At 36.1% G+C, this 27,860-nt stretch overlaps 4 protein-coding genes across 8 annotated transcripts in view; 1 reads left to right on the top strand and 3 right to left on the bottom strand.

Moving 5' to 3' along the window:
* Positions 1-8: 8 nt before the first annotated feature.
* Positions 9-7,196, bottom strand: LOC107554069 (calcium-binding and coiled-coil domain-containing protein 2-like). 2 transcript variants are annotated; one of them, XM_016236455.1, is made up of 14 exons: positions 7,042-7,196; positions 6,498-6,701; positions 6,305-6,407; positions 4,763-4,923; positions 4,518-4,643; positions 3,319-3,399; positions 3,058-3,173; positions 2,896-2,965; positions 1,704-1,862; positions 1,409-1,594; positions 1,205-1,291; positions 545-713; positions 409-434; positions 9-323 (listed from the first exon to the last, which is right to left on the bottom strand). In XM_016236455.1, exons 2-14 carry the CDS (start codon positions 6,672-6,674, stop codon positions 168-170), a joined length of 1,617 nt encoding a protein of 538 aa, XP_016091941.1. In that variant the 5' UTR covers positions 6,675-6,701; positions 7,042-7,196; the 3' UTR covers positions 9-167. The 2 variants fall into 2 exon arrangements, with proteins under 2 accessions (XP_016091941.1, XP_016091940.1); XM_016236454.1 differs by having other exon boundaries at positions 7,054-7,196.
* A 4,395-nt stretch (positions 7,197-11,591) lies between these two features.
* On the bottom strand, positions 11,592-17,423 carry LOC107554065 (syntaxin-4-like). Of its 2 annotated transcripts, XM_016236450.1 has the most exons (11): positions 17,343-17,423; positions 16,891-16,998; positions 16,499-16,598; positions 16,268-16,342; positions 16,103-16,173; positions 15,876-15,984; positions 15,576-15,649; positions 14,578-14,715; positions 13,329-13,443; positions 13,165-13,243; positions 11,592-12,405 (listed from the first exon to the last, which is right to left on the bottom strand). In XM_016236450.1, exons 1-11 carry the CDS (start codon positions 17,370-17,372, stop codon positions 12,390-12,392), a joined length of 915 nt encoding a protein of 304 aa, XP_016091936.1. In that variant the 5' UTR covers positions 17,373-17,423; the 3' UTR covers positions 11,592-12,389. The 2 variants fall into 2 exon arrangements, with proteins under 2 accessions (XP_016091936.1, XP_016091937.1); XM_016236451.1 differs by lacking the exon at positions 11,592-12,405 and having other exon boundaries at positions 13,333-13,443.
* Positions 17,177-22,268, bottom strand: LOC107554063 (tubby protein homolog). 2 transcript variants are annotated; one of them, XM_016236446.1, is made up of 13 exons: positions 22,166-22,268; positions 22,044-22,087; positions 21,686-21,842; positions 21,299-21,538; positions 21,090-21,209; positions 20,807-20,944; positions 20,507-20,691; positions 19,595-19,753; positions 19,384-19,496; positions 19,191-19,305; positions 18,976-19,074; positions 18,398-18,569; positions 17,177-18,270 (listed from the first exon to the last, which is right to left on the bottom strand). In XM_016236446.1, exons 1-13 carry the CDS (start codon positions 22,236-22,238, stop codon positions 18,137-18,139), a joined length of 1,749 nt encoding a protein of 582 aa, XP_016091932.1. In that variant the 5' UTR covers positions 22,239-22,268; the 3' UTR covers positions 17,177-18,136. The 2 variants fall into 2 exon arrangements, with proteins under 2 accessions (XP_016091932.1, XP_016091933.1); XM_016236447.1 differs by lacking the exons at positions 22,044-22,087; positions 22,166-22,268 and having other exon boundaries at positions 21,299-21,575; positions 21,686-21,759.
* Positions 22,269-25,769: 3,501 nt separating this feature from the next.
* LOC107554064 (uncharacterized) overlaps positions 25,770-27,860 on the top strand; it is a 14,353-nt gene continuing 12,262 nt past the window's right edge. Inside the window, exons 1-4 of one of the 2 annotated variants that reach the window (XM_016236449.1) lie at positions 25,770-26,076; positions 26,713-26,767; positions 27,037-27,123; positions 27,626-27,726. In XM_016236449.1, the coding sequence (XP_016091935.1) occupies positions 26,744-26,767; positions 27,037-27,123; positions 27,626-27,726 (212 nt within the window). In that variant the 5' untranslated portion in view covers positions 25,770-26,076; positions 26,713-26,743. Of the gene's footprint in view, positions 26,165-26,712; positions 26,768-27,036; positions 27,124-27,625; positions 27,727-27,860 lie in introns of both variants that reach the window. The other variant, XM_016236448.1, reaches the window with a different exon arrangement.

Here is a 27,860-nt window from a genome sequence, read left to right as displayed (position 1 = left end):
CTCCAGTTTCTTCAGTGATATTACTATCATTACATAATAAAAAAAGCAATTTTATTTCAGATAGATAACAGCTAATAATGAAAGAGAACTGATGTATATCTCGAAAATCCTACTTTAAAAAGCGCCACCATACTTTATAGCATATCAGATATAGAAAACCGAATTGACTAATCCTCATGAGCATAGACGTGATCTTCAAACTCCTGCTGTTCCATATCATCACAGATCAGAGTGCAGAGTGGACACACTTTGTGAGACTGCTCGTGTTCTGCCAGTTCATCCTCGCTGATGGCAGGAAAGCCCTCCCAACAGTGCTGGCACACCTTAATTTACACACAAGGAAATGTATACAATTTTAATCATTTTGACCTCTGAAAAACTCATTCTTTCAAATATTGTATTCATTACCTGTATCTCTGTTCCTGCAGGATTTGCTATAATGTAGAAATGAAATACGTTTTCAAGACGATTTAGAGAAATACTTGCATTTTTGTCATTTAAGTAAATGTTAGTTTCCTTTTTCGATCACTGTTATTGTACCGACCTGTCAAGTTATCAATGCTCTCATAGAAATGAGAGTCAGGTGAGTATGTTTGCTCCAGGGAGGCCGGTGGGTTTTGAGGGTTGGATAGTTGATCAGACATTGCGGCAACAGATGCAACCTGGTAGTCGAACACTGTCCTACGAAGCTTATTTACTTCTGCCTTCAGTTCCTGAAGATAAAAAGAAAAAACCTACATGAAATAATAATAGTATAATAATTATTAAATAATAATTGATTGGCCCTGAATTCCACAACATTTTTGGTATTCATTTTCTAAAACACCCCTGTTCAAACGTTTGGTGTCAGGTTTTTTTTTGTCCTCTCTCTCTCAACATTGATTATAATAAGGTTTCTTGAGCACCACATCAGCATATTAGAATGATTTCTGAAGGATCATATGACACTGAAGACTGGAGTAATGACTGCTGAAGATTCAGCATTTCCATCACATGAATAAATTACATTAAAAATATATTCAAATAGAAAACATTTTAAATGATAACAATATTTACACTATTGATTTATCTGTATTTTTGATCAAATAAATGCAGCCTTGATGAGCATAAGATACTTCTTTCAAAAACATCTTACCAACCCCAAACTTTTGAACGGTAGTGTAGCTAACAGTTATGTTTAATGTGTCATATCCAAACAGATCACCTCATTCTTTTCCACAAGCTTCTCTCTGTCTAATCTTGATGTCTCTGCCATTTCATAAATTTTGTCTTGTGCCTGCTGAAGTTGTGCCTGTAATGACAAAATTGTGTGGAATCAGGATCTAAATATTGTTTATTATTCCTAAACGTACTTGCAAAATCAGACTAAAGTTAAAAATAGAATGTAAAATTGAAAATGGAAAAATACCTGGATTTGATTGGTTTTCTTGTCCTCTGCCTGTTTCGAGGTCATCTCCTCCAGCTTCTTGTTCACTTCCTTCAATTCCTGCTCAGCTGTTTCTGCACGTTTGCAGGCTTCTCTGCAATTCTGCACCTCACAGCGAAGCAGCCCTCTGGCCTCTGTCAGCTGAGTGAGCAGGGAATGAATCTGTACCTGAGTCACAAAGAGATTACCTCATGACAATACAGTTATTATTGATTGATGATTTGAAGCCATAATGCTTCAATCATCCAAATAGATAAGCCTCACTGACAAGCCTCACTTTGCTGTTTTCTTCTTTCAGTTGGGCTTCTTGCTCTGAAAAGGATGTTTGTAATGCTTTGTTTTCAGCCCTCCGGTCCTCCAGATCGTTTTTCATCCTGAGCTCCTGGGTTTCAGTGTACAGTTTCTCATAGTCTTTCCTGCTGCTTTGCACATCCACCTAAAACAGAATAAACGAGAAGCTCCCAGACCAGCTCAGAAATGTTTACTTACTCCGCCACAACTTATTTTCAGCTAGTGTTACAAGCTGATTCTGCATAGATAAGATCCCTGAAGTTGCAAAGACTAAAGTCTCAAAACCAAAGAGATATTCTTTATCAAAGTTAAGACTCTGCCACACCCCCCCTAAAACGGCTCGCTCTAACACGCCCCCACATATCTACCTCACTATGTGGAAATATTAGCATAATGCCGCCCAAATGTGCACGCAAAGAAAGAAGGCGTGGTTTCAGTAACCGCAGTTAGTGTTGAAGCAGCATGTCAGGGAGACGCTGTGTGTTTCAAGGCGAAAGCAAAAGCACTTTATTTGGCCTTCCGAAAGTAGATGCATTTAGGAATCTTTAAGATCACTTACAACAGAACAGCAATGCATTTTATGGACGACTGTAATTCTGACTTTCCTATGACAATCTGGCGCTTCTGAATCAGCTACTGTTGTGTACTGCAAACACATACCAGCTTCATCACTGTGTCTGTCACGCGACTCTGTTCCCCTTTCGGGCTTGAACTGATGGTAAAACTAATGACAGTATTTACTGTCTTTACATGTATTTTGAAAGATTAAGCTCACGATTATGGTAAGGGACGTTACATTTCCGACCAGTGCTTGCGGTGTTCGGCCAATCACAATGCACTGGGTCAGCTGGCCAATCAGAGCAGACTGCGCTTGTCGGAAGGAGGGACTTGTAGAAAACGAAGCGTTTGAGAGAGGCGTGGCATAGAGGACCTACAATAATGTACAGTATTTGAAAAATAATGTGTTTTTTGAACATTAAAGCATGTCAACATATTCTGTTACACCAAATACACAAAATAATGATCTTTAAAAAAGCATCATATGACCCCTTTAAATTCTCACTCTATTTTTGAGTCTTGGTATTTGTATCGCCAAGTATTATGAAGCGTCTTTGTTTATAGGCACTATAAAAATTTATATATTTTTCTTAATTAACAGTAAGAACACATTTGCAAACCTGGAGCAATTTGACCTGGTCCTGTACTTTGCTGTTATTTTGCTCTGCTTCTTTCAGCATGGTATGTAGCCTGGAGAAAAATAGATGAAAATTTCCATAAACTTTTTGCACATAAAACATACTGTATGTTGACACAGAGATTTGCATAATGAGGACACTCACCCAAGGAATTCTTGATCCTTGAGATCAAGCTGTTTCTGTAACTCTGCCCTTTCTCTCTTAAGCAAGCGGATCTTTTGAACAGCTCTCTCGTACTTTTCATGCAGAAATGTCAGTGACTGTGAATAATTGTTTGATTAAAGCCATACATATATTGTACAATTCTCAGTTATACAGATTACATTATAGACATACTGTAGCTACAATATTTTGATGTGTCAGTGGTTCCACTGGTTGTTTGCAGGAGCATAGCTCTTTCTTTACCTCTTCGGTGGGATTAAAACTTTGTACATCTGGCAGTGCAGATTCTGGTGTATCCTTTGACTTCAAATCATCTATGGAGCTCTGCAGTTTAGTATAAAGGCACATTTACAATCACTTTATTCACCAGTAGTGTTTTGCAATGTTGGTCAGTACAAGAACAATGCATTAAATTACTGTTAATTTAGTCAAACTAAAAATATTAAAATTAGTTTCTGTGATTGAAATTAAGATTAAATAAAGATTAAATATTAAGTAACATAAATATTTAAAATATATATATATTAGATAAACAACTTAAGTGAAAACTAAACATTTTGCCTTTACAAATAACGGAGATTATTAGGTTTAAGTTAAAGTTCTAAAATTACTCAAACCAAAACAGAAATCCAAATAAATTAAAGCTATTGAAATATAGAAATTACAAAAGACAAAGCATAATAAAATTACTAAGACTAAAACTAAAAATATAAATGGAAAAAAAAAAGCTATTTGAAAATCATTATAAATACTATAATAATATTTCTGTCATGACAACTCTTGGAGGGATTGGCATAGTAATGTACATGACAATGTTAATGTATTTGGTCTTGGCGGAATAGATCTGCTACGCTGCTGCTGCTGCTGCTGCTGCTGCGGCAGAGCAAGTACCGAGACTTGCTACTGCCAATACATCCACAACATGCTGCTGTGAGCATGTAAGAAATATTGCTGCTGCAAATATAACATACATGAAATAACCCCCATATAGCATACATGAATCACCTCGTAGCAGATCTATACAGGTGGAGCTGGGGAAGGTGGAGGGTTTCTGAAGCAAGCTGCAACTGCTACGGCAAGCACTAGTCATATATTTGAATGTTGAGCAGCGAGCTCATTGGCTACCGATACAGGACAGCCGTGCCATGTGATAATGATGTCATTAGGTCAGATTGAGTTAGACCTATCGGACTGTGCCATCTAGAGTTTCATTCCAGAACTCTGTATATAAATAAAACTAAAAATAAGACTAAGTAGAACAAGTATTACAATATTCCCACTACATAATGGGTACAGCGCACAAAGACAGGCCTCTAAAATAACAGATCTGACAGTCAGTTGACCTTCATGACAAAAATCACAAATACTACCGTAAATATTGTAAATAATAAGTGCATACATTTTACATATGTGTGTTATAAAAGAAAAGGAGTCGAACGAACCCTGAGATGACAGATCTCATGCAGTCTTTCATCCAACTCAGTTTTCAGGATCGTATTTGTTTCTTTTAAAGACTTGATCTCTTTTGCAAAGTCTTCTTTCTCCTTCTCCATCTTTTCTGCCTGCTCCTACTCACAAAGGACATGCAATAAATTATTTTTTGGCCAGTTAGTACTAATATTATACTTTTAGTGGCTAGCAGAAAGTAAAAAAATACTACAAACTTTAACTTGCAATGGAGATGTACCTGTGTTGTTATGACTAACAGGTCCTTCTCCAAGCTGCAGCCAAGGCTTGTTTCTGCTGGGTTTTGAAAGCAGAATGGGGTGCTGGCTCCTTTGACATGACCAAAGCTGTCCACATAGCAGAACTGGTAAAAATCCCCATCATCCTTTGGCAGGTAGCTCTCTGAAGAGTTTCAAAATCGTTAGAATTTAGTAAAGGGCAGTGGTTCTCGGCACAATATTTGAAGGCCCCCTATATAATAAAATATTAACAGAAACTGGGAGTGTTGACCACAACACATTTTGATTGTTTCAAGAACTATATGTTCTTCTATAAAAACAACAGATGCTTTATTTTTAAGCATTTTAATTAAGTTAATCATTATAATAATATTATAGGCCCCCTGCACCATATTGGTTATCATGCAATATTTGAGTTTTTTTGTTTTTATCTGTATTGATTGATATTAGATATTTTATTGTTAAAAACACTAAGAATTAAATGTTCTTTAGCAAATCTCAAAATGAATATCCTTTTTTCATAGTAATTTTACTTTTGTGATGCCACTTGTATAGCATTTAAAATGACTTTATACTCAAAAAATATTTAGGCCTAAATTTAAGATTTATGTATTTGAATTGCATATAAAATTACACAGTTTTAACATAAACTAATAAACTTTATGTGATGCATATTTGTCAGTCATAGTTGAAATGTGTAAGAAAAAAAACAGGAGATTTTTGTAGGCTACTCAAAAGATCATATGAACATGGTTCAAATATGGCTAGCTGTGGAACAAGCGATATTCAATCTGTTAAAATATAGGAGAAAGATTTCTTGGTGATAAATGTATAAACCTACTGAGTGTGTATTTAATACACATTCAGTTTTTGGTACTATTACAGAAATGTATTAGTTTGTGCTTTGTATATTTTGAGTGTAATTTTAGTGTAGTTTAATTTTTTATTTATTTAGATGAAATAGTACAGAATTTGTATATTGTTTAATGTTTATCTGGTTTAGTATGGGCCAAAGTTTAAAGTCTGCTCTCACTCAAGACCAAGAGAAATATTTAAATGTTTTGATATGAAAAATATACCCTGCCATTTTCAAGTAATCCTCACACTGTGGCTTCCACACATAATTAACTGCCATGAAATGGTACAGGGAAGCGAACCAAATTCTTCAGACACTTGACACATCACAAGGTCTCTTGATTTAGGACCCCTGAGTAACGTGATGAGAAGATGTGGACCACTCAAGTTAGTGATTCAGCCTTTCTTAAAATAGCACCACGTCACATCCACGGCACTGGTGCACCAGGGTCACAACTACCACAGATATGATACCGAGGGGGACACATCAAGTCCCCTTTTTTACCTTTAGTCTCCTCCAGTATCGAATATTTGTTTACTTAGTTGCATGTCACAATGACAGTGTTTTCTCTTCAGGTTCCTCTGGCACAATACCGCAGCTCAGGTTATGGAGCAAAATTCTGGAAAGATGTGAGAGATACAGGAGAAATCTACAATGTGCAATGATAGGGAAACAAGGCGAATTCTACCTTTGAAAAGCACTTGTTGCACTAATGGTTCAGGTCCGACATGGTCCAGGCAAGGTTCCACCCATAAGTAGGTATAATACTTCTGTGTTGAACTCCAACCAACCTGAGCCATTTCACAGATTGAATTTAACTTCTTTGAAAGCAACCCAATACAGTAAATACAGTGTATAAGTTGCTATTATTTCTTACACACCTTATAGATACCGATCCAGTCCCTCGGGCTGGGCTCCAGAGCACCGGTGAGAGTGTACCGGCACATAACTGCGATGTTGGGCGGATATGATGGAGGAACCTCGTTGAAAACTACCTGCGAGTACGATGAGGTCTCCATCACAACGGGGACCGTCTCTTCCTCCATTCCGTCATTCATCCCGGGGTTTACGGGGGACACAGTCACCTTTCAATGCCCCGAAAGATTATTTTAGTCAAAAGCTGGTGTATATTTAGTTTTTCCTTGGCTGAGTTGTTCTTTCACTTTCATTTATGTGAGGGCGTAACTACGACGAACAAAAGTGATTTAATGCCAGCTGACAACGCACTAGTTTTGTTTGATTTTGTTATCTGGTTAATTAAAAAGAATCAAAATATATTTTAAAGACAAGAGGTGTTTAAGTAAACACGATTCGGCTTGTAATCTTAAAATAACAACTTTTAAAATCTATTTTAAAATCAATATAAAGCAAACTCACGCCTTGACCGTAATTTGGTGGTATTTTCACAATAAACAACTTCCGTACATAAAATGTTACCTGAAGCCCCTTCTGTCGCAGTCCAGACCGTGTTGAACAGGGGGTGCGATACACGGCAGTTGCTATAAATGGGAGCAAACTAATAAACACAATCTGGGAGATGTAGTTCTAAGCGCGGGTCGGGCACTGCTGGGGATTCCCGTGTGTTATGTCATCCAGGGTCAGGTAGGGACGGGGAGTTAATAAATCACTTTTCTTTGACAACTGGTTCGAAAACAATCTTCTTTTAGTTGGACAGCTTTTGAAGTCACAAGACAGACTCTACAACTACTCTGATTTCTTACAGAAATATAATATTCCTGTATCTGCTGATGAATATGCTGTTGTTTTCAATGCCATCCCCTCTGTTGTGTCTTTTCTGTTGCAAGGTAGGCCTACTACACTTCCATGGCCATGTACTTACACTCTGAATTTAACTGACACAATGATCGGAAGTGTTTGCTTTTCTACAGATCAACAAAAAAATAACTATAAAATTAGAGCTCTTTTTCAGAGAGAGATAACAACTATTCCTTACATAATACCTTATTGTAATAGCATTGTGGAAAATATACCTAGGGAGAAAGTATGGACCTTTCCTCATAGATAGCCTATCTGCTTACCAATAAAGTAAAAGAAATAACATTTAAGTTGATTCCCAAATGTTACCCAACTAAAGTATTTCTTAGGATATATAAGTCAGACATTGAAGTGAGTTGCTGTTTTTGTCATTCTTCTGAAGAAGACTTCATTCATTTGTTTTGGTCAGACTTTTTAGTGTTTATTCAATCTTTTGTAAGTGACTTTTCTTTTTGTTTTAATGATGCTTTCTTTGGATTGTTTGACGATTCAAAAGAGAACACTGGAAAAGATTACATAATTAATTTATGTTTCCTGTTAGCTAAATTTCACATACATAAAAGTTTACTGGCTCTAAACCTCTCTTCTCCTTATTTAAAGTGGACTTGGCTAAGTATGTGGAAACTATCCAAAAGTTCTGTTAATTTGAAAGCTATGAAAACAGTATCTTTATATTCGTCCTTTTTGTCTTCTTAAGATGTCATTTTATTACCTTGTTTTTTTGTGGTTGCTGTGTGTATATTCTGTTGTTTTTCTGTTTTTGTTTTTATCTTGTCTTTATTTATGATTTTGATAATTGTACTGCCTTAATGTTTTAATGTTTGTATTGTTTAATAAAAAAAATAAAAAATAAAAAAGGGATGGGGAGTTGATTCCAAGAGAGTCGATTCCTCGATAATAGCTCTAGAGTCGGAGTCGACTCCGAGCTCGCGGAGGTCTTCACTGATTCTCAAATCTCTATATAGTGTCTGGCAATTTAGTGCAGTACATCAGCAAAGAGTGAACGAAATTAAAGTGAAGATGCGTTTGCGGTGCAGTAGCAGCAGCACGGGTATTGTGCTTTCACATAAGACGCGTTTGAGTGCGCTGTGATTAGCGGCTGTTTGAAACGGGCCGTGCACGCGTGCGTCGGATAGCTGGAGTTGTCGCAGAAACGACTTTTCCCCCTTACTTTTATCCTACGTGAAGGTTACTTTAGAAATAAATAACAGTCATAGTAAATTTAGTTTGTAATTATACATGCTTCTGTGGCAGCTTTGTAGTTTAATTGATGCTTTGTTATGCGACGTTATGTTTAATGCAATGCAATTTGGTTTTCCATGGTTAACCTAGGCTATTTGTGTTCAATTATTAACCTTAAATCATTAAAAACTCACATAATAAACAAATCAATAAGTTTACATTCGTATGCATTTACTCATTCACTAACTGCTTGTTTTCTTTAAAAAAAAAACACTAGCTTTTCTAATCTTTTTGTATTCTATTTCTTTTCTTTTTATTTATTATACAATTAACAAAAGCAAAAAAGGCCTCTAACCCTAGCTTGCTCTGTTCTTTTTCTATTCTATCCATTTTATTTTTATTTATTAGCCTATATAATTTAAAAAATGACTAAATGTAAATGTATTTTATTTACCATCCCCTGACCATTATAATGTGACTAATTCATAGCTCAATTAAAGGTAATTTCACCGCTAAATTAGAGTAATTTGGACAGTCATGCTAAAAGGAGTCGAGGAGTCCTATGGTGGGAGTCGGGAGTCGACTCCGAAAAACCTGGAACCTAACACCCCTAGGGTCAGGGGCGTAGCAGCCATTTTAAAAGTGGGGGTGGGAGGTGGGGCGCTGTCAGGTGATGTGACCCTCAACAGCCAAACAAATTATGTACATAATATACAAAGTAAGTACATTCATGTTATAATAAATTCTATAAAGAATTCCAATTGCCCTGTTTTAGAGCACCCTAATGGCAATTTTAGCCTTGATAGCTTACAGGAAGCAAGACAGCTTACAGGGACCTATGAGCAATTCAAACTAACTGGCTGTGAAAATCAGTGGGCGTGGCTCATTATACTACAAGGAAAACGCCTTGTGCTTTTGTGCAATCAGAATGGCGTTTTTTTACGGCATCCTGTGGCAAACCGACCTGCGTTAAAAGCGGCGCTTTTTACAAACACTAAAACGCCATTAAACATGGTGTTTTTTACCGTTTACACACGTTTTTTACAGCGTCTGCTATCAGGTCTGTGTATTTGACGGTGCTACTGCAGATTTAAACGCCATTAAAAAAAAGCCGTTTTGTATGTAAATGCAATTTATCTATAGCGTAATTCTGACTCTTTTGGCTTGCCATACTCTCACCCAGAGGGTGTGCGCGCACTTAAAAACGTGTCCGTTGCTCAAGGTGTGCGCGCTCAAACTGCGTCCTGTGCACTCGCAAATCTCTCCGTGCTCTTATGCTAGAAATTAATTCTTTTCACACCTGGACTAAACGTTATCAAAAGTTATCAACCAATCAGACTTCCACGACTGACCATGACTGGTTGGTCAAACCCATTTATCTAAAAACAACATATTATAGCCTATATGGCTCTTAAGACATTGCATATAAAAGATCAATGTTATGTCATATGTCAGATACCTCAACTTAAAATCAGTGCAATGAATTCTCAATCTGTACAATGATGCCAATAATAGGTAACAATTATAAAGTTTCATATCAAATCAACATCAAAAAAACAACGTACAACACAACGAATGCTGTGATAGAATCGCTGTTTGGACATTTATTGGGAGTTTTTTTTTTCATCCAGTTTGTTTTCCGTTCTGTTTTCATGAAAACCCACTTCATATCAGCTACACATTCAATGGCACTCTCCTCTGTGAAAATACAGTTATATGAGAGTTACAGAGAACTACATTGTCTGCAAATTCATTAAACCCATAGAATATAATGATGTTATGACAAATATGAGAAATTCATTATGGAGGTATCTTTGTTCTCCATATTTTAATTATTTAGGGAATAGTGCATCTGACCCTGATCTAAATAGTTCCGTCTTAAATCAGAATGTTATATTTTGTATTAATTGTTTTAGTGCAAAAGGGATGGCTCTACACACAGTATTATATTCACTAAAGCAGTGCTATTCAATTGGCGGTCCGCGGGCCCAATCCGGCCCGCCAATCATTTCATCTGGTCCGAGGGAAGAGTACCCGCAGGTCGCACATACGCCTTGAATTGTTTTTGCACCAATTAATTTGTTCACAAGGTGGCATCAGTGGCCCAGGCCGTGGTTTCACAGCCAAAAAAAAGAAAAGGAAGAGACGCAACAACAATCTACCGGAGACAGCAACATCAATAGACGGCAGTGTTGACAAGCGCTTGTGTGAGAGGGTTATGAGACATCTAGTTTAAACGAGTTTCAAGACCGTGTTATCGGTCATAACTTCTGGCGAGAAATATCCCCCCACCCGGCCCGACGATCCCAATACAGGCTTCAAAGTAGGTATTTTTTTATTAGAAATACCGATACATATCTACATTAAAAAAAAGGGAATTCAAATATCAGTTATTTAAAAATAATATAAGACGGGAAAAAACACTACAAGGTTGTTAGAAAACACTCTCTGTCTTGAGAATGTTCCAAATATGCCTCACCCCTCACTTCCCTCTCCCTCCTCTATCTGTTCTCTCTCTCTTGTATGGTGTTTTAATGTCTCTTACTCATATGCGAGGTATGCATGCGCAAATGTATACATTAGTTTTCTTGGTTTAAATGCCCCAATAAGGACATGAATGTTAGGACTACAAGGGTAAAGGAGTTCGTGAGGAACCCTGAAGACAGTTCAGCATTCTTCGCCAGGAAGTCTATTCCTAATATGTACATGTTTTTCTGTACATGTGGCCATTTTATACAAAACACATGTTCTTGGCCAAACATCCTAGGTATGTCATCCTATCCTCATTGGTTAAGAGGGTGAAACTCCCCTCGACATATGCCTATATAAGATCTGTTTTTCTATGAATAAATTGAAGTATTGAGAATACATTTGAATGTGTGTTTTCTTACTTCCCGGCCGTCTATCTACACTTTAAGGAACTGAGAATTCTTCAAGGTGGCAAAGAGATATCGAGGGACAAATTGTTATTTATTAACAAAGGTCAAATATATAATGTACTTTATTTAAAAATTACAATTTTACACCAGAATGAAATGTGTGGCAGTACAGGCTGCAAACTGAAACCAGATAAACTGCACTCTTTGTGATCTTGACATTTATAGTGCCACACAGTGGGCAACCAAGTTACTGCTCAAGGCACCACGGTTGAGGGACTAAAAAAGTAACTGTACATAATCATTTCTTAAAAGTGCATGTCTTAACTGGGACAGAGCACAGATGAGTTCAAATATACATAAGTATGCAACATGTCATTGTGAGAACAAGAGAAGTTGTATTTTGAAAGGTAGTTACTATAATGCAAAGCAGAGTACAAAATTAGTTTTTATATATACACAAATGACCTCGAATGCTATTTTAGCAAATTTCAAGTTTGAAATGGCATTACAAAAAGATAAAATCACAACAGATAACACAAAAGACATCTTCTAATCATATTACGGCAAAGACAAACGGCCCATCACTCAAGAGTTCTTGAGCTTGTCTCCAAATGGAAGCATTATATATTAGGAATCGCATTTTTCTTCATCTACCCTATATGACCATGTTTTTGCAAATGAAGTACACCATCTAGAATATACAGTCAAAGTAATCAGTTAATTCAAACCGTTTTTACCATGTAACTTTTTAAAGTGGTGCAGCAGATACATTTTCAGGAAATCTAAATCATGTCCTTTGTAGGACAAAGCAACTAAAACAACAGATTTAAAATGTAAGCACATGTAGCTACCAAAGATGTAGCTTGCCAAAGGGACTTCAGGCAAACAGTTTAAGAAGACAAAACCCAGTGCTTCATGGGCAAAAAAAAAAAAAATCTAATAAAAAGGAAAACTCTGTAAAGAAAAAGGATACCTGATTTAAATATAAAATAATAATAACACATTTGGCAATAAGAGACACTTAAAGGATTAGTTTACTTCCAGAATAAAAATTTCCTGAGAATTTACTCACCCCCATGTCATCCAAGATGTTCATGTCTTTCTTTCTTCAGTCGCAAAGAAATTAAGGTTTTTGAGGAAAACATTCCAGGATTTTTCTCCATATAATGGACTTCAATGAGGACCAACCGACTGAAGGTCCAAATTGCAGTTTCAATGCAGCTTCAAATGGCTCTACACGATCCCAGCCGAGGAATAAGAGTCTTGTCTAGTGAAACGATAATTTTCTTAAAAAAAATAAATAAAATATTTATATACTTTTTAACCAGAAATGCTCGTCTTGCTCCACTTCACGCATTACCGTAGTGACGTAGGTGGAAGTACTGACCCAGTGTTTACAAAGCGAACATGCAAAGAAAGTCAAACGCCCTTTACAAAAAAAGGTAAAACAACGATGTCGGACGATTTTGAAAATGTAGGAGAAAATGGAGTTTTTTGCTTGGATGACATGGGGGTGAGTAAATGATCAGGACATCTTTATACTGGAAGTGAACTAATCCTTTAAAGGGATAGTTCACCCAAAAATTTAAATTTGCTGTTAATTTACTCAGGTGAGTACATTAAAAGCAAATTTTCATTTTTGGGTGAACTATCCCTTTAAATAGCTTGCATACAGTTGGCATTCAAATTCAATATAATTGATGGAACTCACCTCAAATGAAACTGACAGCCACAATAATGGCTATTATTACAAGCAAAATAGCAAGACATAATGCAATCCATAATTTTTTCTGTGAAGAAGAAATGTGATCAGTCGCACTAGTGAATGATATAATGTCATCACATCAATAAATAAATAATCATTAATAAATTTACTCACTTTGCGGACTTTTTTTGAAGTTACTACCGCAGCAGCTGTGTCAGCAACAGCCTTTTCCACATAGTTATGGGAACTCTTAATGTTCCCCTCAATCCTGTCCACCATTTCACCCTGAAAAAAACAAGTTAATTTCACATGAAAAACTGATATAATTAAAATATGGACAAAAATTACATTTATTAAACAACGTTTTTTAAAATGATAGATAGGGTTGGGTATCGAAAACCGGTTCCATTTTAGAACTGGTTCCAAATTTCCAAGAACCGGGTATTCGAGAAGACGCGTGCATTTCGATTCTGCTGAACAATTCCTGCGTTCGCATTTTAATGTGATTAAAAATGGAAACGGAAAGAACTGCACCCTGCAGCGCACACGAAGCGTAAGCGCTAGCACAGAGAACCGAGATCGCGGTACGGGTTCCCGGTTTGTGTCCGTTCTCGAACCGTTCAGTGTATTTCCACTGTAGAAAAGAATGTTCCGGGCCGAAACTGACTTCTTTCATATTTGTCGACCAATAAGCAGAAAACTACATCAGTATATCATCATAAACACAGCCGTTTTTGACTTACATGAACATAAACGGATGAGAAAGAAAACACACATGTACAGTAATTTTAGATATACGTGTGTTCGTTGTTAAAGAGACAGCAGCCTAATAAACGCGCTGGCTGTCATTAATGTTAATCAAAGAACAAAAGAAAATCATACACTGATCTTGACTGAATATATTTAATAACGTTCATTGATTAATCTATATTTTATGAAAAGAAAACAATGCTTTTAATTAGTTTCTGTACCTGAAATGTTGTTCAGTTGTATTTATTTATGATATTGCTCATTGATTTGTTTGTTCCTATCTTACTGACCGTTTACTAGTCTTTAACACTTTAATATTTCAAATTTATATTAATCTAGTTGTTTTTGCTGTGGTATATTTTTTTTTAAAGCATAGGCAAAATTCCTCTTGCAGTGTTCTGTAGGCTGCTGGTTTTTGTTCGTGTTATTCAGCTGCAACAGAACGCTTTGTAAAAAGACAGAATAAATGTTTGACTTAATTTTTTTTTTATATTGGATTTTTTATCTTATTGGAATCGAAACTAGAAATCAATAAGAATCGGAATCGATAAGCAGAATCGGAATCGATAAAATGCAAACGATACCCAACCCTAATGATAGAACATTGTGGTTTTTAATGTCCTAGACATCTGAGGAATGTACTAAATATATCAAGTGTGTTGACCTCACCTGTGCTTCAACCTCCATTGCAAGGTACTGAAACATGTCATGTAGCTCTTTAATGCTTTTCTCTAGCTTGATGATCTCATCATGCCGTGACTCGATCTCGTTCAGAGCCTGTCTGGTAGCTTTAGCATCGTTCAAAATCTGCAAGAACAGTTTGATTTTTACACAGTGGTTCAAGATACTGAACAGGATGTTTCATGTGATCACATCATGTGACAAATAGGACAGCGGTGAAATGCATCATGGTGGTGATGCTGTATTGCAGGCAAAGGGGGTTGGAAGGGTTTTATAAAAAATAAAAAAAAAACTGAATATATATATACAGTGGTGTGAAAAAGGTGTTATATATATATATATATATATATATATATATATATATAAGGCAAAGAGCAAGAATGACAGTAATCAAAACTCTAAAAGGGAAGTGGAAATCTATAAAGGAGGTACTGAAAATATGAGGCATTTGCTTCTAGCATTGCTTTTATATGATGTTGACAACCCAGATTTACTTTATCTGGAATAAAAAAGGCATTAACACTCAAAGATACTTTATGTCCAAAGGTGCCCCCAGCATTCTTAGTTCCAAATGTAGGTCTTACTTTGACTATTATTTGGAGTTTCTACTGCTTCACATGAAACTCAGAAAGTGAAGGACCAGGAAACAGGAAAATGCCCCTATTTATTATAAATGATTATATCACTAAATGCCCGGATAGGTTCATCAACGTCATCAAAAACAAGAAATAACCATTACATTTTAGATGGAACGGTTCCTAAAAGGATCTCACCAAATGAAACGCATCCATTCCAAAGAAAGCAAAAGAGAAGACTTGAAATGTGACATTAAGAAATCAGAAGACTATAATAAACAATATCACTCTGTTGTGGACTGTTTTCTTCAGGTAATTGTAGAAGGAAAAGCAATGAATTAGGCAGAATGCTAGACTTACACTTATGCATTCAAATCAATGCATGCACACTACTCAAAACACCACACTCACATTTTGCGTGAAAACATCTGTCTGTCCACTCTCAAGCATTGATTCCAGCTCCTCATCTGTCACATTGTTACCAGCTGTAAAGGAAACCACATTCACGCTAGTTTTATTTAGTTCTATTCCATTTTATTTTGACTTGTAGGAACAATGCAAGTGATACTGCAGTAGTCTTGGATCATACTAAAGGAAACTCTTAAATGAAGAAAAACATGACTCGTGCACAATTAAAAAGTCTATTGTGAAAGACCTGTATGAGAACCATAGTATTATCAATAGAAAAAACAAGACAGAAAAAGCACATACTGATTTTGAGTTGTCTGTGTATCCTCTCCACATTTCTGTCTCTGTATTGGGCTTGAATTGTATTACAGTGACCCATCACTTCCAGAAATTCACGGGACAAAACACCATGCTTTTAAAGGATATTGAGGAAAAAAGGGAGGAACAGATTATTCTAAGCCAAAACAACACTGTTCATGCATGATATTTACAAAAAATATTTATAATATATGTATTAAAAAGCAACTCACCTGGATTCTCCGCATTCTTACATTTATTGAAATATATTTCTCTTCACCTTCAGCTTTCTTAGGTTCAATGCCTGTGACGTAAACATATCGTTTAATACTACACATCCAGTAGGTCCAGCAGAATAAGTTTGATAACAACCACCTGTTTTTATTTATCAGTCTCACTTTTTAACTTCTTTTGGATCTGGCAGGCCATGACTTTGATGTCTTCTCTGAGGGACTGCAGTTCCTTTTTCATACCTATTGCCAAGGAGACTTTTTTTTTATATTTATTTCTTTAAAACAAATTTGGGATGATAAAACCTAAACTGAACAACAACAAAAATCTCCACAGAGAACCAGGAAAATGTGTTGAAATATAAAAAAAAATACCCAAACCTAAGCTGAGCTACTCACTTTCTTCTGGAAGTGCAACTCCTAACACTGTTTTCTGTTTGTTCTCCAGTTCAGACACCTTCCTTTTAATAGTTTCAAGTCCCTCTTGAATCTCCTGAACCTGCAGAAAAAATAGGGTGTAATTGTGACAATAATAAGTTTGACTCCAGAAACTTTGAAATCCCAAACCATACAGGCAACAATTTAATCAACAAAAACGTAATTCATGGTGAACAGTTGATATTACAAGGTCAAAAGTATCTATTAAACATGGAGTTTGGAGGTAGTGGCTTGGCAGTGTGTAGTTACACAACAACTCCACAGTTCCCTAATAATTTATGTGCATATTACCATTGAAAGCTGCAGTAATGCTTTCGAATAGTTCAAATGTGTTACGATGGCTTAAAATGAACCTTTTTAAAGACAGCTTCATTTTCTTTCTCTTCATTTGCTGAGCTCCCAGATCCAGGCTTTATCATGAGAGCTCTGTTTTCTTCATCTTCATCTGACGCATCAGCAACCTATTTAAAAGAGAAACGTATAGGGGGTTGTGCTAAATATATTTGGGGGGGTTGGCTGCTAGTTTGCATGCAGGCTAAATAAAGTTCCACCCCACCTAAATTACACTGCAATACTAGAGGGTTGGTAGTGCAGAGGGGTGTTAGCTTCCAGTTTGTGGTATTTGACTTTATTTTTTTTCTCAACAATCTGCATAAAGACACATAAATAGTCAGTCACAGTGACCCGTGAGAATATGTGAGTGTTCATAAATCGCAGTTGCAGCAGTGGGCAGTTTCCGTGGGTTAGCCCGTTAGCACGTTAGCCGGTTTCCTGAGTGCACTGCCCTAAGTTACTTTGTACTCACATTGCCCAGCTCTTTGGTCCGGTCCCGCATTCTCGATGTATCTTATATCCAACTCGGATGAAACGTTACTGTCTTACGAGACGTAGCACATCTGTCTGCAAACTCAAATCCTAAAAGAGGGAGTTTCCATTCTAAGACACATTTCACGCCAGCCAGCTTCCACAAATAACTTTCAGAGGAGATTGTTGATGGGCGCTGTGAGGTGCCTGAATGATAATATATAAATACTACGGATCAACTTCAGTTATGCTGAGAGATCAAAATGGGGCGATGTAGTTATTTACGAATTTGTCCCTTTCTTCTTCTGTTTTAGTTTGCGGAAGTATGAAAAACGACCAAGGCTTTTACTGCCCCCCGCTGGAAAGATATACATGTTTACATTAATTCACTATGGCGAAATATAGTATTCCACACGGATCTCAAATGCAAAGAATAATGAAGGTCTGTAAGTTGGTGAATGTAACTTTATGAAGAGTGACTGTATAATATAAACGTATATAAGACCAATAGCTTTTTTCATGTAAACAAAGGAAATGAAAAGAAAATATCTAACAAAATGATTTGCTTAAACAGCCTTGGAAAACAGACAATTATATTTAGCAATTAAAAAGAGAAAAAAATATGTAAGAAATTCATACATTGTATTCATAATTAGTCAAACAGATCAATTATCCATTTGTGGATAACAGCTCAAATCTAAAGTTCATTCATTTATGACTGCAAGAACATTTCAAATCTTAAATGAATGCAAAGTTTCCCTTTTTCAAAAAACAGAAAATACAGATGAATGAAGCTCATTCACAGGCCAGTTTGCCGTCAAAGGAAGACAGTGTGATGGCAAATGCCTGGAGAGCACACATGGGAAAGCTGTAGTCCATGGAAAACACATCTTCTGCTACCCGCCCAAACTGCATCACAATGTAGTCCACTGGAGAGAGATATTCATTGACATTAGAATTAGGAATTGTAATATTTCTCATATATTATATGATATTGCTTCTACAAACACAAAGACAGAGATACAAAATGAGAAAAAGAAGGATAACCTCATTCACCATTATCTGGATGGACAATCTGAAAGTTTTTCACAGATGCCTGAGTAACTCGGCCATGGAAATTGAGCACATACGACTGCGTTTGCTCATTCCAGCTGGGTGATTTATTTACAAGGGTGACAAGATTCTCTTTGTTACCATTCTCATATTGGGTGAGCAGAGACTCTAGCTCCTGGGACATGCAAAAAAAAAATACTTTTCATTATATATATATATAAAACAGCTGATTTAATCACTGAACCAAACACATAATTAGATAGAAACAGAAATAATGTATTTTACATTCTTTATCTGAGTGAAGTGTGACAAATATTTCCAAGACATAAATTACTATACAACAAACAAACAAAAATACAGTTATTTAAGATTGTAATAAAATTTCACAATATTACCATTTTCACTGTATTTTTTGATCAAATAAATGCAGCCTTGGTGAGCATAAGAGTCTTCTTTCAAAAACATAAAAAATCTTTCAGACCCCAAACTTTTGAATGGTAGTGTATTTCCAAAAGAAGAAACGTAATATTGCAATTGATGAAAAAAAAGTGATTAACAAGAATCCACAACATAATACTCACACTTTTTGGCCGAATAACAACTCTCTCATCATTCTCATGCATACCAGGAATAATTACTGTCATTTTTCTAGGTCCTTTGAAACCCAAAACATTTTTCTCCTGTGTGACAGTAAAGAAAAGAGTAAGTTTTCTTCTTTTTTCCCCCAATCAGAACAGAATAAATGTAAAAAACATATACTATCTAAAGAAAAATAAGCACACAGTTAGCATCCTACATAACATATTGCTGCTAGCTCTTTTCGCAGTGTATCCGTTTCTTTAATGAATGGATTCCTTTCTGGATTCTCGCCATTATCATACACAGTGAATTTAGTCCCCAAGACATTTGATCTGAGGAGACAAATTCTATATTTTAGCACGGGCAGAATTACAAACAATATCTGTGATACACACTTTAATGGTACTGACCTTAGTTTGCATATGTAGCTGTCAGTATCTCTGGATAAATCGGTAGGATCGATTGATATCAAATAATTCGAAGTTTTGCACTTCTTTCTTTTTCTTCCAGCCATCAGAAAGACCTGCCCATCCGAAACATTGGAGAAGAGAACAATGATATGTTAAGCAATGAAAAAAGACATTATTTCTCATATTTTACTTTATTCACACTTCGGCTAACCCTTTTCCCATCCTCCTTTTCCATGTGGAGGTAATATGTGGGAAAGATGCCTTTCTCCACTCCCCTCCTGTCTCTGGTGATCCTGCACTGAATAGTCACATCTCTTGGAGCAGGATGCATGGCAAACTGTTCCAGATCCTCCAAAGACATCGGAGAGGACTGCACGAGAAAGATAAAACACAGGGTTATTGTATTAATTAAACCAAAAACCATTAAAAGTGTCATTTTCATTACTTGAAATAAAATAAATATCAACTTAAAATAAAATAAAATAATAAAATAAAATCCGAAAAAGCTAAGATTTTAGTTTAAGTACTAAAATAACTAAATCTAAATAAACTAAGAATAAAAAAAGCTGTATGGACATGGTGAGCAAAAACCTAAGCTTTCTAAAGGCCCGTTCACACCAATCACGATAACTATAAAGATAACGATAAAGATATAGTTCTAAAAATCGTTCTCAATATTAAAGAATAGCACATAGTCCACACCACAGCTATAATGATAAAGGCACAAAGAAACGATATCTTTGGAATCATTTTTGGAACGATTTTTTCTGGTTGATGAAAGATACAAACATTGACAGCCAATCAGAATCCATCCTGCTATTAGGAGCTCGAGAATTTAAAGCGGCAGACGAGCGTGCACGAAGAATAAACAGACGATATCGTTCGCTGGTGTGGACGCAAATATCGTTATCGTTATAGTTATCATTCTTGGTGTGAACGGGGCTTAAAGCTTTCAAATTAAAATGGAAAGGTAAAACATAAAATCTATTTAAAAATATTAACAAAAAGTATAATAGTATATCAATGATACTAAAATGATATACACAAAATTACACACACACACACACACACACACACACACACACGTACAACACTAAATGAATGAATTTAGACTATGCCTTACTTTTCCCATGTCCAAAGAATCACTGTCGGAGGAAGGCTCTTTACAGTTGGAGTTTAAAGAAGCAATATTGTCATTATTTTTTGTTCCTTTTTTAGACTTCTTTGGTGTTTTTTTAGCTTCCCTCTTCTTGTCCGCCTCCTCTTCGTCCTCTTTTTCTTCCTCACTGTCACTGAGATGACATCTCACTACAAAGACAGAAAACTAATAATAACAATCAGGCCACATCAAACAAAACCATCATTAAACAAAAAAGGTTCATATGGAGACATATATCATTTTTATATCAGGAGATTTGTATACTTTGTTTTAGTTGTTGTTTTTTCTTCGGTGTTGGAGGGATGGGGCTCTTTGTCCAGTCTTTTCTTTCATCCTCACTCTCTGATTCAGGTTTTTTCTCTTCATTAATGTTGATTTCCACAACTGAATCAGTCTGAATTGCTGGAAAATACCACGAGTTGGAATGTTAACAATGCCAATGTCAGGTTATTTCCTATTTATGGATGAGGCACTGGGCTGTGCTACAGGAAACGGCCTTTAACTTGTATCATGTTTAACAATGGAGACACATCTCCGGTGCACTTACAAGACTGTTCTTCTGTCCTCACTTTCTCCTTAGATTCCTTTGTCTTATCCTTCTTCTTCACTGGTTTTTGCTCTTTCCCTTCATTTTCCTCCCCTTCTAATGCAGGTTTGGCCTCAAGTACTAGAATGTGTTCAGTTCAACAAAATGTAAAGGCACATCACACTAAGGCAGATACAAAAGTTACAACTGAAAATGGAAAAAACACTTACATTTTGTTTGCCCCTTTTTCACACCTTTCTTCTTAGTTTTTTTTCCATCTGCTTGGCTTTCTGTGTCTAAAGTGCATTTAGCGCTGTGCTGCGGGCTGATCTCTAGATTGATTTTCTTAGTGAGGACCGGAACAGAATCAGCTACCTCTTGCGAAGCCTCTTCTGTCCTGGACGAAATGGTCAGTTCTCCTAAACAAATCTCTTCCACCGTGTTTTCATAAATCTGCTCAGGTTGCATGTCTGATAATAAACAGGTAGGTTGTTATTTTCTGTAAAACTAAAAAAAAAATAAGACAACAAAACATGACATAAGACAAATAAGACAATAAACAACAATTACATGTTAACATTGAGGCTCTGGTTTCTATAGAGTAAGTGTTTACGAACCACTGAGGGCAATGTTGCTCTGACATTGGCTTATCAATAAAGCTGTATCGTCAGACTCAGCTTTCTGTTTGCGTGTCTTGGGACGGATGTCATGATTAGCTGTGATCATCTGGGCATCTGCCCTTCTTCTTTGTTGTTTCTTGATTAAAAGCGAACGCTATGAGAGTTGACATTATAAAGTGATGTTAAACATCAGATATATATATATATATATATGTATGTATAGATGATGCTTTTAAGCATGACAATAATGACAAAGGTTAAATAATATATTTTTTTAAAAACTACATATTATTGATAAAATATGTAACACAAAAGTATACGTAAATGACTAATCAAAAGACACTAATTTCCTAACCTGATTGTCCAGCTTCTGTTGTCGGACCTCTGCGTCCTCCATTTCTTTTGTTGGGAAAGAACAATATCACAATTTTGATAGTATTCAAATAATCCACTATGTTATTATTGTCATAAACTCACCAGCCAGAATTACACGCTCAAATGAAGCCGAAGACTCATTGTCCCTGTCTGTTTCTGCAGCTCCATATGACATCCCCACCTGCACGCAACCGAAGCTTAAGAAGATTACAGAGGATAAAGTTCTTACACTCAACACTCCACTGAGACACCACGTAGTATAGATCCTTCATCATTACTGACATCAGACACTATATTTCACAACTGAAAACAGCACCAGTGTCACAATATTAAGATATTGGTAGTATAATACCAGAACTATTATACATTTCTGAACCTTGCAGTCAAAATAAGCATTTTATGCAAGTCTTTTATCGAAGACTAAACATTGTTTATACAGGCACTGGTCGATTTTGCGATTTTGCTTCCTTAACTTGTCTTCTTCTCAGACTTCGGAAAGAAAACATCCTAAATACACAGTTAATTAACATTTTATTACACTTTATCTATTTGTGTCTGTAGATTTCAATTACAATACATATCTTTAAAAGCTGTTTTTAATTAGTTTTTTCTCATGCACTGAGCCAGAAATCTCCACGTAACTAGCAGTTTTGCCAAACTTTCCAGTTTTATTCTTTATCTATATTCTCAAGGTTTTATATACTGTGGGTGTTTGTTAGGCTACTGTATCATTTGCCAGATTTACAAAACATTTTGCATGGTAAACATGGTCATTTGTTTCGGGCTATTGACAGTCTTTTCTGATCTATGGAGTAATAAAAAGAGATATCCAAAATTCCCTCTGTAAAACTCTAATATGGCAATTAAATGAAACAAGGATTTTGAACCTTTATTCAGTGTTCAGACGGCCAGTTGCAAAATACTTAAAGGGGTCATATGATGCGATTTGGAGTATTACAAGCTCTTGGTGCATAAAGAAGATCTGTAAAGTTGCAAAGACTAAAGTTTCAAATCCAAAGAGATATTCTTTATAAAAGTTAAGAGTCAGCCACGCCTACCTAAAACGGCTCGTTCTAACACGCCCCCACATGTCTACGTCAATATGTGAAAATATTAGCATAATGCCACCCAAATGTGCACGCAAAGAAAGAAGGCGTGGTTTCAGGAACAGCAGTAGTGTTGATGCAGCATGTCAGGGAGATGCTGTGTGATTCAGTGCGAAAGCAAAAGCACTTTATTTGGCCTTCCGGAAGTAGATGCAATTAGGAATGATTGGTTAAGATTTATTTACAACAGAACAGCACAACCCAGATGTTCGAATTTGTGCAACGCATTTTATGCACAACAGTTTTTTGAACCTAGAAGAATACAAGGCTGGCTGTGCACAAAGGCTATTTCTAAAAACAAAAAAAGGGTCAATTCCGACTTTCCTATGACAATCTGGCGCTTCTGAATCAGCGACTATACGTATGTTTTATTACTAGTTTAAGTATTTGCTATTGACTGTTCAAATGCGGAGTTTTGCGCAGCGCAGAGTAATGCGTCGTGTGTGTGTGTGTGTGTGTGTGTGTGAGAGGGTGTGAGGGGAACAGGGTCACATCACAGGAGAGTGAACTGTCTGTCAGAAATCATAGCACGTCAGCTGTCTTAACCGCGGCTTGTGTACTGCATCATCACTGTGTCTGTCACGCGACTCTGTTGCCCTTTCGGGCTTGAACTGATGGTAAAACTAACGACATTATTAACTGTCTTGATATTTACTTTGAAAGCTTGAAGCTCGCGATTATGGTAAGGGGCGTTACATTTCCGACGCGTGCTTGTGGTGTTCGGCCAATCACAATGCACTGGGTCAGCTGGCCAATCAGAGCAGACTGCGCTTGTCTTTTTTTTTATTAATCCTTTATTAGGATTAGCAACAAGTATACAAACATATACAAAATCACACACAAAAAAAAAACTTACGGGGCCAGGGGTAATATAAATTACATTATATAAAGTAAAGGTGCCTCAAAAGGCACTTTTTAACAACCAGGCAAAAGGTCACAGAGCATTCAGTCAACTGTACATTATAGGAAAGAACCAATATTATAAGATGCACACAATGTTATCGATTTTAAGGCTTTAACATTGCTGGAGGTAGATATTGTTTCCAAGTAATACTTCAGATCTTTACAAAATATAAGAAATAGGGGCTTTACAGACAAAAATGTGCACTTATGTATAAAAAATGTTTAGATTCTTATCAACATGATAAAAACCAAATAAAACATCCTTGAACAACAAAGAAAAATTGTCTAACTTACGGGGCCAGGGGTAATATAAATTACATTATATAAAGTAAAGGTGCCTCAAAAGGCACTTTTTAACAACCAGGCAAAAGGTCACAGAGCATTCAGTCAACTGTACATTATAGGCAAGAACCAATATTATAAGATGCACACAATGTTATCGATTTTAAGGCTTTAACATTGCTGGAGGTAGATATTGTTTCCAAGTAATACTTCAGATCTTTACAAAATATAAGAAATAGGGGCTTTACAGACAAAAATGTGCACTTATGTATAAAAAATGTTTAGATTCTTATCAACATGATAAAAACCAAATAAAACATCCTTGAACAACAAAGAAAAATTGTCTAAGAGAGAAGAACGTATAAATAAACAGAATTTTTTCCAAAAAATGGTGGTACATTCCCAAAAGAGATGAGGCAGACTGCGCTTGTCAAAAGAGGGGGCTTTGTTGAAAACGAAGCGTTTGTGAGAGGCAGGGCATAGAGGACCTACAATAATGTACAGTATTTGAAAAATAATGTGTTTTTTGAACATTAAAGCATGTCAACATATTCTGTTACACCAAATAATGATCTTTAAAATAGCATCATATGACCCCTTTAAACTAGTCTTACAAGTATTCTCATTTTTTTTCTTCTTCTTTAAGACAGGTTATAACCTTGTTGGTTACACTTTACTTGAAGGGGTGTGCATAAGACTGACATGACACCTTCATAATCATGACATGACACCTACATAATCATGGCATGACACATGTCATGAATATAAAGGGTTTTTATGCATGTTTATGACAACTGTCATTAAGTGTAATTCGCTCAGTTATGTAATTTTTTATGCAAAGATTACATCGTTTGAGATGTCTTTGTTATGGGCTATGGTTAGGGGTAAGGGTAGGGGTAGGGGTAGGTCAAATAATGTCATATTTGCATTAAAAATGACATAACTGAGCGAATGACACTTAATGACAGTTGTCATAAACATGCATACAACCTCCTTCATATTCATGACATGTGTCATGTCATGATTATGAAGGTGTCATGTCAGTCTTATGCACACCCCTTCAAGTAAAGTGTTACCACTTTGTTTAAGTTGGTTACATAGACAGTCGAATCCAACGAATATGACTGATTACTCCCTTGGCTAACTGCTAGTTGGGCAGACTAGTTCTTAACAGAGGATAATTTATGCAGCTGGCCCCAGATTTCAGGAAAGAATTGCAAAATAGTGCATATTTAATTACTGCAGCTAATGTCTCATTTGCATGTTTAAACATAACATTTCAGAAAAATTGTAGTACAAAACAACTGCCTTAATATCCTTTGATTAACATGGGAAAGGATATATATTAGTTCAAATGTTTACCATTCACCTGTAGTATCTTGTTTTAATTGTAGGCTACTCTACAGAGAATACATTTCGTTACCGGAAAAAGACAAGCCGTAGCCTACATACTCAAGTGTCTCAAAGTGACCCTTTTCTTGCTCGGTTTAGCATCATAAGCATAACTCATAAGCAGACTACCTACCCGTACCCTAGATGGCAGTATCTCACCTCAGCTAGTTTATATATTCACAGCTGAAGAAAAACGAAACTGACCACGTTACTCGCTCATAATGTTTTGACGTGTTTTTACTCGTTCTAATCTGTTTTATCTGTATGTGTAATACAAGCTAAGTGACATTTAAGAAAAATCACAATTTATTACGGACGGATGGGATGAAGGTACGAATTTTACTATATATTTTGACGTTCGTGTGAGCTCATTAACTTGCGCACCTGAAATACAACCTGGAAATAGAGCACTATTACAGTAAGTATCATACCAATAAACCGATCTTCTAGCTATTTTCTTTTGAGTAAGTGCTGTGACCGATAACAGACAAGTTATCGAATTAAAACGCTCTACACGATGCCAAAGTATCCCTCTACACAGGTTTGCTATAAGTAACTTGTTCAGCTTCAATGTATTTACCCAGCAATCACGGGTAAATCATATTATTGACCACAGAATTGACTAATGGCATCATGATTAATGGCTGTTTAGAGGAAGAGGAGCGGCAGATGATTCATCACAAGGGTTAAAAGAGCAAGTCAGGAGATGTTTGTCCCCTAGATACTCAAATCAACAATTAGTGATGTTTTGGAGAGTGGACAGTACCAGGTCTGAGGAATCTGTTGATTTCTCCCTTTATGGATTTGTGAAAATATTTCCTTTCCTCAAGTTATGGAAAAACAAAGACAGAAAAGACAAAATCATGCAAGTTAAAAAAAAAAAAAAAAACTAGCAAACCATGCATGATAAGAGATGTTTTGTTGTTGTGGTTGATGACTCATGTTGCAGTGGCTGGTTTTCCACAGATGTCCATTGTGCCATGTTACCTCTGGTAGGATGATCAAAAGTCAAGAGCAGGATGTAAGATCTCTTTCTTATTCTTTCCAGTGTGTTTGTGTGTTGTGCAATGACAGATCTGAATATTGCACTAAAGCAATGAGATCTCATGGGTTTAAGTCATACAGACATTGAGACAGCAGATTACAAAACAGCTGATTTGACACAAGAGGTTATGCTTTTGATAGCAATGGACCACAGGATTGTTTTTTTAAAGGTATAAAATGCCATAAATGTTTGATATTTGAATATTTTGGTCTTGAAGATGTTTCTCTTAACTTTTTTTCCCAAAGGAATTCATTGCTGTGAGAGTTCAGGATCCTCGCGTTCAAAATGAAGGGTCGTGGATCTCATATCTGGACTTCAAAATTTTCCTTCATGTGAGTATTTTTGCCTCAAGGACTTCTAATATCACAATCTAATAATGTGACTCTTTCCAAGTTCCAAAGACTTTTTAATACTTCTCTGGATAAGAAAACAGATTTAAACAGTTGCCAATATTTAAATTTGCAACTGTCTGTCATCCTGTATTGGTTACAGTATTGGTGTTGATTAAATCACAGCCATGTCCTCATATCATTATTGCTTTATGGGGGTTTCCTTGCTACATGAATATATATATATCTCATAGTTCTTTATAGCTATATATCTTTAGTTCAGTGCTTCATTTATATGAATATCTAGAGGGCAGGGTGGGCTGTGTCGGATATATTTTACATAATACACCATCTTATATCACCACCTTAATAGCCAAATACTGGCCGATATATTAGTCTTTCGCTAATATATATGTTTTTATTCCACTGTTGTTCAATGCATGTTTTTGTCTGCCCTGGTGTTATCTGATCTGAATTTGGTCACTTACTTGGTTTCTGTCACCAGACAAACAGCAAAGCATTCACTGCCAAAACATCCTGTGTGAGGCGGCGATACAGCGAGTTTGTGTGGTTGAAGAAAAAACTGCAAAAGAATGCTGGTCTGGTGTAAGTTCCTTTGCACAAACAAATGACTGTATAGCTGCATGTATGTCTCAGCCAATGTGCTTTTAAAAAAAAACTAATATATATATATATATATATATATATATATTACACTGTAAATGAAGTGCTGCTTAAAC

The sequence above is a fragment of the Sinocyclocheilus grahami genome, unplaced genomic scaffold (genome assembly GCF_001515645.1).
Source record: "Sinocyclocheilus grahami isolate Dianchi unplaced genomic scaffold, SAMN03320097.WGS_v1.1 scaffold490.1, whole genome shotgun sequence".
In the NCBI taxonomy this organism is placed as follows: Eukaryota; Metazoa; Chordata; class Actinopteri; order Cypriniformes; family Cyprinidae; genus Sinocyclocheilus; species Sinocyclocheilus grahami.
This window is presented reverse-complemented; position numbering and strand designations above follow the sequence as displayed.

Bases quoted from the DNA above. Each gene is read 5' to 3' on its own strand.
- LOC107554069 (XM_016236455.1), bottom strand. From the start codon at position 6,674: ATGAATGACGGAATGGAGGAAGAGACGGTCCCCGTTGTGATGGAGACC. The intron at 6,408-6,497 runs GTGTGTAAGAAA...GAAATGGCTCAG, and splicing joins ACTGGATCGGTATCTATAAG to GTTGGTTGGAGTTCAACACA. The intron at 1,863-2,895 runs GTTTGCAAATGT...ATTCTGTTTTAG, and splicing joins ACCAGGTCAAATTGCTCCAG to GTGGATGTGCAAAGCAGCAG.
- LOC107554063 (XM_016236446.1), bottom strand. From the start codon at position 22,238: ATGTCATATGGAGCTGCAGAAACAGACAGGGACAATGAGTCTTCGGCT. The intron at 22,088-22,165 runs GTGAGTTTATGA...TCCCAACAAAAG, and splicing joins TGAGCGTGTAATTCTGGCTG to AAATGGAGGACGCAGAGGTC. The intron at 18,271-18,397 runs GTGAATGAGGTT...ATCTCTCTCCAG, and splicing joins GATTGTCCATCCAGATAATG to TGGACTACATTGTGATGCAG.
- LOC107554065 (XM_016236450.1), bottom strand. From the start codon at position 17,372: ATGCGGGACCGGACCAAAGAGCTGGGCAAT. The intron at 16,599-16,890 runs GTTCATTTTAAG...TTTTTTCTGCAG, and splicing joins ATGAAGCTGTCTTTAAAAAG to GTTCAGGAGATTCAAGAGGG. The intron at 15,650-15,875 runs GTATGTGCTTTT...TTTCCTTTACAG, and splicing joins ACACAGACAACTCAAAATCA to CTGGTAACAATGTGACAGAT.